Source organism: Taeniopygia guttata, chromosome 4, assembly GCF_048771995.1.
Source record: "Taeniopygia guttata chromosome 4, bTaeGut7.mat, whole genome shotgun sequence".
Classification (NCBI taxonomy): domain Eukaryota; kingdom Metazoa; phylum Chordata; class Aves; order Passeriformes; family Estrildidae; genus Taeniopygia; species Taeniopygia guttata.
The window spans coordinates 41236849-41245700 of record NC_133028.1 but is presented as its reverse complement, the minus strand read 5'-3'; the positions used below and the strand labels follow the sequence as shown (position 1 = coordinate 41245700).

The 8852-nt window shown below is 37.2% G+C and overlaps 1 protein-coding gene across 2 annotated transcripts in view; it reads right to left on the bottom strand.

Moving 5' to 3' along the window:
• Positions 1 to 1435: 1435 nt before the first annotated feature.
• PDGFC (platelet derived growth factor C) overlaps positions 1436 to 8852 on the bottom strand; it is a 118675-nt gene continuing 111258 nt past the window's right edge. For both annotated transcript variants that reach the window (XM_030271453.4, XM_072928448.1), the window contains 2 exons: positions 3741 to 3958; positions 1436 to 3079 (listed from right to left, as the gene is read on the bottom strand). In XM_030271453.4, the coding sequence (XP_030127313.3) occupies positions 2963 to 3079; positions 3741 to 3958 (335 nt within the window). In that variant the 3' untranslated portion in view covers positions 1436 to 2962. The remainder of the gene's footprint in view (positions 3080 to 3740; positions 3959 to 8852) is intronic.

Sequence of the window (8852 nt, the reverse complement as noted above, 5' to 3'; positions counted from 1 at the left end):
TATGTCAATTTCCAAACATCCTTGGCATTCAGCTGCCATTACCTGTAGCTGTTAAAGGCACCTTTAGTTCTTGTTAGTAACTCATCATTAGTATCTTCAGTCAGTTTTTACCACACCTTTTGCTTAAAAGTCACCCATGGCCAGGAGCAGCTGCTCTGCCTGGCAGGACCTGGGATGCAGCACCAAGCAGGAGAGCTGCAGCCTTCACTGCTCCCCTCAGCTGGTGTCTTTCCCACATCCCCTCCTGGAGGGGAAATGAGCCTCTCCAGACTTTCACCTTGGGAGGAGGTGGAGTGCCAAATCTCCTGCATGTCTGATGAGAGGCAGGAAAAATGAAGTCCTGGCAGAAGTAGTGGGAAGACAAAGCCTGAGCATGGAGCCAAGGGGGATGCACAGAGCTCAGTGATGGGTGAAGATGGGTACAAGAGGGTGGCAAACAGAAATGGTGCTAATTCTGAGTCAGACAAGAAAGACAGCCCTGTGAAGGCAATACAAGGAGCACAGGAGTAAGGAGCTCAAGTGCAGATCCATAGCAAGCAGCTGGGAAGGAATCTGGTTCAAGGAACTGGCAAGGAAGAAAGTGAGCCAGAGAGGAGCAAGAGAAAACTATTACTCGTGACATTTGGAAAACATTACTCTCCATATCCCACATGGTTCCAGAAACTCCCCATTACTCTGCTACCACCAAATAACTACTCCATAATTCATGACCAGCCTTTTCCCCCTAGCAAGTCTACAGAGAGGATGAGACCTCTTGCATTTCCTACAGTAGAATCTTCTATAATGGAATTACATCTGTGCCAGAGGCTATGATTTCTGTTTTTACCTTGACTCACTGTTCGAAAGTTCTTTAAAAACAAACAAACAAACAAACAAAGGACAACATTAATGAAAAAACATCCCCAACATCCCTGTAAAACACTTCTGGTTAAGGACTCAAAACTCAAGTAAATCAAATTTCTTGTGTGACCATAATTCTGTGTTCTGATACAGGGTTAATATTCAGACTGGAAAATTATATGTCACATTTACACCAGAAATTTTTCTTACTGAGTAGGTGTTTAAGGGTGGGGACAAAATAAGAACCCACCTGAATATTTTCCAGAACTGGTATCAGAAAGTCATTCTTATTTTCAAAAAAACCTTTCACTATGGAAACAATAACAGATGATGTTATTTCAATCTGATGGCTTCACATCCACACAATTTTGAACATTTTGAATGTTTGTACAAATAGCATCACATTAATTCCTTTCCTTTTTCTTCTTGTGGATTTACAGTAATGCAGAATTAATAAAGCAAGTGGAAGTCTTGGCAACAGAAGACTTTTCTTTTTAGAGCTGACTTTCAAAATGGGAAGGAGAAAATCACCATCCTAACTTTTCCCATGAAATTGTATACTGACAGGTACAAATATGCAACCACACTGAAACACTTGTTCTCCCAAAATTAGCATTATTACTTTATTTTGTGATTCATTACAATCTGAAAATCCAATAGTCAAAAAAATAAACTAGGCATAATGTTAAAGCATTTTACAAGCAAAATACTTTACTGTTTCCATTTCAATTTGCATGGGGTGGGATAAGTGTATTGGTTAAAGAATAAAACATACAGAAGAACGATACCATAGAGTTCATCAAACTGCACTGCAGAGTGTTACATTCCTGTGAGTGAACTGCACTTAAGCAGCTGTTTCTGTCAATGGAAAGCCCTACATTTCGCCACTGACACGGCTGCCTTCCCATGACCATGATGCATCATGACGGCTGCAAGCCACTGATTCCTTTGCTTACATTGTAGGTCATTCTCCTTTAAAGAAATTAAAGAGTTAAACAAGCCAGAATGCATCCATCTATGCTCATTTCTTTTCTACCTGAACAAAGGACAGTATGGAGAGGGGGAATCTTTAAATTCAACTTCTGAAACCAGTTATAGTAACCTCTGTCTCTCATATTTTTAGTCTCATGGAGCTAATAAGCTTAGAGCTTCATCCACACATCTCTGTCTACTATTACTGTGAATCCAGGTAAGAAAACTGTACTTTTCACTTTGTAGAAACAAACTGCAAAGAGATCATGTTTCTTTCCTACTGTAGTCACGTCTCCGTTCCTCCAGCTGTATAAATCTGGCTTTAAAGTCTCACAAAACTAAAAAATAGTTGATCTAGGTTGTAATAAAAAAAAAGAATATTAAATACCTTTGGTAAAAATAGATATATTTAACAAGTTTAGAAAAGCAAATAGTTATATCATCAAAAGGAGAGTATAAAAATGTACACGATAAAAAATAACAAACACACAAAAAAAAATCATCAGCCATAGTAGTAAGAATAAAGGCACTGATATTTTCAATGTTTGCTTCCTTAGCTCACGTTATTGTCCAGTCTTCCTTCTAAAAGGCAGGAGCTTTACTAGAGCATATGGAAAAATCCAGTCCTTCCTACCAGCATTAGACAAATTAAATTTAATTCGGAAAAAGACAGTCTGTTTTAACCCAAGTTTATACAACAGAGAACACTTTGATTTAGAGTACATAGGAGTAGCTGAACACAAAGATTTCAGGTGTTTTCAACCAGAGGCCAGATGTACTCGAGCTGTAGAAATGAGACAGCCAGCAGGATCAAGTCTCCATGATGTCAGCCTTCTAAATCTATTTTTTACTCCTAAATTATAAATCCATGTATTGCCAAGAAAATTGTGGGGGACAAAACAATACATATATTTTAAATCCCTCATTGATGCCTTTCTCCCATCCTTTCACTGGGTCTCCAAACAGAGCTGTCACACAACATATAATCCCAGTTTGGCTTCTCTTTTTAGAGCTCACTGTAAATCTTCAAGACGGAAGATCCCCAAAGCAAACAACTGAGATTACAGAAGGAGATAATGCACAAGCCCCATAATAGAATCAGCCATTGATTGAATGTGCTTTGAAAGAAAACAGCACAATTATATCGTGTTTATCCTTCAGTATTCCTTTTGCACACACAGTCACACTCCTCGTGGTGTTCCAAGGGTACATCTGTCAATGATTTATGCAATCCTCGGACACCAATCCTTGGCTTCAGCTGAAGAACCTGAAGGAGAAGAAGCCAAGCATCAAGAAAACAGCAAGTGCTTCATCACACACCTAGGCTGTGAGCTAGATTGCACTAAAAACCCACTGGATGACAGGAAGCATATTAAAACTGAATTTCTTCATTAATTCCACCCACTTGTTACTATTTTTGCTTTTACCTCAAGCCATTTACAAAATTGATTAAATCATGTTGAACATGATTAAATCATATTGCTTTACCAAAGAAGAGTCTTGCATTTTCAGATTTCCACTTAATTTTATTTAAGAGAAAACAGTAGAATTAACCCAATTATAAAATTCTTTAATAAATAATTTTAGCTATAAATTTATAGCAATGGAAATGAACAAATATTTGTTTCCTCATAAAGTTGATATCAATCACTAGAGAAAGAAGAACAAAAGATATGGGTGTAGTGTGTCTGAAATGCACTAGTAAATACTTCAGAAATTAATTACTAGTTGCACAGAAAAGTATATTACCAAGGAAGATTTCACTTTTTTCAATGCAATACCTAACTAAAATGCTAAAAAATTATTTACTAGAAGTGCAATACATAAGATATTAAAATATTAATGTCGGTGCATTCATTTTATTAAAAATAAACACCCTGATTGGCTTTCAGTGTTTCCAAACATGAAAATTTAAAAATAGTGCATACCTCGTGGTACTTTTTGGTGACTTTTGTTGGCACACATTGGCACTCATTGCAGCTCTGCTGACAACAGGCACAGTTTCCACCGCAGCGTTTCACCAGCAGACACAGCGGCCAGAAGATGGTGTCCGTCCTTTTCAGCTCCTCCCTCAGCGACACCGAGAAGTTGCGCGGGGTGCAGCTGTACAGCCGCGCCTCCTCCTTCAGGAGGTTCAGATCCACCACTGCAAAGAGACAGGGAAAACACCGCTTGCCTCACCTGCAATCCAAGTTCCTTTGCGGCAGATCAACTGCGGTGCAGAACCCGTGGGGAAGGTTCGCTTTTGTGCAGGTTCAGCACAGAAGTACAGTGCTGCAGTTCCATGAATGCCATGAAACTCAAATGGAATGATCGCTGCATAGTGATATTTCCCAATTATTTTATAACTCTGGCAAAGTTGGTTCAAATTAAAGCAAGATTTGGCTTCTATATTCCAGTATATGTTTTATCAAATCAACCCTAATAGGTTGATTTTGAAGTCACGTTGTTCACACTAATACTCTGAGCTCCAGTGTTGCTATTCTATGGTCATTTTGGATTGGAGAAACACACACAAAGCAATTAAGAATCCTGCAAGATTTCAAAGAAATTTTTAACTCACTTGCAATAAAGCATTCAAACTTCTTCCTTGTTACAATTTCAACTATTGCTTCTTTGCTAGGCTGTTGTAATTATAAGAAAGAATGCCATTCATTTCTAAGCAGAAATCACTTTTATGGACTAAGAAATTCCAGAAGTTGTCATCATCAGGGAATTCTGCACAGAATAAATAACTCCACAAGATTGTATATCTATATAACTATCAGTAGGTTCCATTTTCTCCTCCCTCTCCGTAACAGCATATACATGAATTTCTGTTGTTTCTCTTGATGTGTCTTAAATAAAAGTTCCTCCTTGTAAGCAACTAACTTGTTAAAGATAGTAATATTTGGCACCAGTTTCCCTATAAACTGGTTCCACTGTATTATATTAAAGCTTCACTATGCCAATGGATGAACAGCAAGCTCATGAAAAGATCTGAAAGATGACAACCTTTACGTTCATCTTAGCTGCATAGTCAAGAGCTAACAAGCCTTGAAAGCAGCAGTTAAAATTGGGGAAAAAATGAATGAGACTGGGGAGAAAAAAAAGTGAGAAGCAATGTAAATGGAATTTATTTCAGAAAAGTCAGATCGTAATGATCATGATCTAAGGTGTTTTGTCTGAATTGTTTTTTCTCCATACCTACCATTAAGGAACAGAAGTAATGTCTAATTCACAAGATACTACTCTCTCTAGCAAAAAATACAAAGAGAAAACGAAAATGAAAACCCTATGATAACATGGCTATTGAGAGGAGTGAAACAAGGGCCCCAATTAAAGTGACTAAGACCTTTACCAAACTAGTTTTAAGCTAAATCAAGTAAATTTTAGGGAGGAAAAGAACCCCAGTGCATTAATATAGCTTAAAAATACTTTCATGTCATCTATTCATAAATAAAAATATATAGAGTAAAGCTAAAATAAGTTTCTGATCTGAATCACCCTCTGGAGAAATACCTTTTTTTCCCTCTCTACTATGTAAAGAGCCTCAAGAGGTCATCAAGAAGAACTTCAGCCTATCAAGGCAAGACAATTCCTCCTAATTATATTTAAACACATAAGACATAAAAAAATTTGGAAGCTGAGTTTCTATAGCAGAAATGCTCACTGGTACTCTCCAAGGAACAGATCTTTGGGAAGGAATTTCAATCCATGTCCCTTCAAACATTTCTTTTGCAGGCATACCCATATACTGGCATCCATAAGTAAGGATTTATTGTTGTGAAAGGTCAGTTAAACACACTGAAGCCTTTTCTTTGCTTGCACTCACAGTGAATGCCAAGCTGGGGAACTTCATTCCATCACTATCAGATTAACATAGCCTCCTAAATAAACAAACTGAATTTTAAGAGGGAGGAGTGTGTAATAACTCCAATAAAGTTACTGATAGGACACCAGCCTGCCTCCCACACTGCAAGAGCATTCCTTGGAGAAAGTTGAGAAGAGAGCAGAGAAAAGAGAGACAAAACTTCCGGGGGAGAGATTCACTGTGAGAAACCAGAAATTATTTAAGCCCTTCTGATCAGCTAATAGCACTAGGCTGAGTCACTTAAAAGGTGGATATGTCTGCCTCCATTAATCAGGGACTGTGGACAGGAATGGACTATTTCTTTCTTCTGTAATGTTTTCAAACATATAATAAGTGAGCTGTCTGAATGAGGATAAAATGCCTGAAGCACACTGTGAGAAGTGCTAGTTCTGCTAATACTTTCTCTTGGAAGATTGTTTCTGCAGAGACTGATATGCATGCTGCAGTGAATTTGAAAAAGCTAATCTTACATGCTGGTCAGCCCTTCACCATGAGATACTGAAAGTGAAAGTGGGCACTGACACCTCTTCCAGCAGTCCCACGGAGCAGTGGGAGAGAGATTCTTGCGTGGTTATGTCCTTCTCCATTGCCTTCTGACAGCAGCAGGAGAATGCATCAATTTCCATACCTACAGCTAGCTGTAGATATAGAGAAAAGGGCAATGCACTAAAATTAACAGCATGTTACTCACTTTGTCACAAAAAAGAAATTAATTTTAACTGAACCCCTCAGACCTGCAGACATTAATTTCAAAAGGGTTCTCTTGGAGAACACACAGACAGCTCTTAGCAGATATCTTTCAGTGTGCTGTACCGTTACAACAGGCTTCAGGAGAGATGAACAAATGTCACGTTTTATTTCCATGCTTTAAAATATACTAAGGTATATTGCTACGATACCTCACACTGAACCCTTGCCCTATCTTATGTAATCCAATTTCATTAAAAGGTCTGTGGCAAATTTATCTAGTGCTTATATAGTCACTTCTTTGAAGTGTGTGAATGAAGCTGTTATTTTTTCAAAGAGTAGCTGTCTGTTCAAAATTTATTTTAACACACTGTGGGCACGAAACTAGATGAGAGAATGTATATATTCCCTTAAAAGTGTTTACTTAACCACAATAAAAGGTTATGTGGATTTCTCAAGTGCACTGAGTTTCAGTACCTGTTATAATGTGAACATTTAAACACTCCTTCAACTTGGCTTCCACTCATGTATCATGTTTGACACAACAGTCAAGGTTTTTTTGTCTAGCACTAGCTCAGAAGTGAAAGGCTCTGCAGTAGCATATAAATGGGAAACACTAAAATAAAAATAAGCAAAGGAGAAAAATCTAGATGCAGGTAGGCCTATAGTAAAGTGTATTTCAAGAGTGTGCCTACACTGGTACACACAACTGAACTAATCCATGTTCACAGCAGCCTGAAATTAATTGTGTTATGCAATTGGCAATGCAATTTTCTGGCATCTTCTGGATGTGTATCGAGTACCACAGGGAAATTTCTTTCCCAAAACATTTTTCCAGCTGGATACTGCTCTCAAAGTCAATGAAACAAATGAAATTCTGGCTGAGGCACTTGTGTGCGAGCACAGATAGCAGCAGAATGGTTTTCATTCCTAAGCATTTTGGAGATGCTCCTGGGAATGTAAGTTTCTTACTGGCTTCTACAATAGGAGCTGTTACAAAATCTCAAGCAAGAAGTGGAATATTAAAAAAAAAGTGACATAACTGTACAAAAACCACAACTGCTAAGGACTATGCTTTCACTGGGACTATTTTTTTCCTCCTTAAGGAGATTTCAGAATATGATCTAAAGAGTATACATAGATTTCATTAGGAAATGATGAGATAAGTTTTTTTGAACAGTAAAATATATTTTATTTTTAAGCATGTTTAATATTATAAAAGAATTTAGGACTGTATTTTGACATCAAAGGCTCTGAACTTGGCTTTTTTTATTTCCTGACTAGAAGTTTTTGGAAGCATTTTATCCAGAGAAAACATCAGAGACAGAAGTTCTCTGTAACTGAGGTTGTCTAAATATAGTTTTTCCGTACAAATTATTACATAGGAGTAGAGGTTATTTCTCTACATAAAGTGAGATACACTTTTAATAACTTATTTATGAAAACGGGACAGTAATTTAGCTTTTACATTGAAACATTGTAAAAATGAAACTGATCTAATCATGAATCAAAGAGTTTGAATAAAATGAAAAATTTTAGTATATGCCCTTCTCACAAACATTTCTTAAAAAGGTTTTGAAATACAGCTTTCCTTGAGAGAATATCATGGAAAAAAATTAAAAATAAGAAAAAGATTTTGCTTTTCCAGTCTATTAAATAGTCCTATGTCATGTCAACTGGACATATTTTCCACCTTGGGCTATTAAATTACAGACTCAGTAATGTAGTCTGAGGGTGGTCTCTAAGACAAATGTGGCAATACCATGATATGTTTATTCAGTGAAAAAAATCTATTTCAGCATCTAATTAGAAGTCTTTAAAAGATTTACTCTGATAGTTTCTTTCTAAGATGTGTATTGCAGGGAGGTTCTTTTGTCTATATAGATGTTATCCAACACTTGCATTTAGTTTTTCTCCCACTTACTGTGTGCTTATGGCATGCATTTGGCAAATACTAAATCTCTTTAATTAAGGACGTGTTAAATGACTATCTGAGGGCTTTTAAAGATGTTTCCTCCTCTTTGGCTCATAATTCAGCTGCTCTATGCACAGCTATAGCACAGCAAAATGGATAGGGTGCAAAATTGATTTCTAGGCTCTGATCTAAGAATTAACTGTCAAACCCTTAAATTTGAGCTATGCGAGGTTCTACTTCCTCCCTTTTCTTGCTCATCAGATAATAACCTTCTAGTTTACATCCACCAACAGGGAAGTCTGTTAAGTTATGCTCATATGTTTTCCTTTTCATGCTGTATGGTGGACAAGGAAGGTGGAGGAAGCCTTCACACTATCCATCCACATATCCATAAACATGAAATAGTAGGTAGCATCTGGATGGGATGTGGCAGGAAATTCAGGAGTGTCAGATGTAGAAGGAAGAAAATGAGTTGCTGTCAATAGATTTAAAAATTTTGAAAACACAGTTACTTTACTTCTGATGAAGTTGACAACTGCATGATCAACTTAGACAAGAACACATGGTATTTCTTAAGGTGTCATC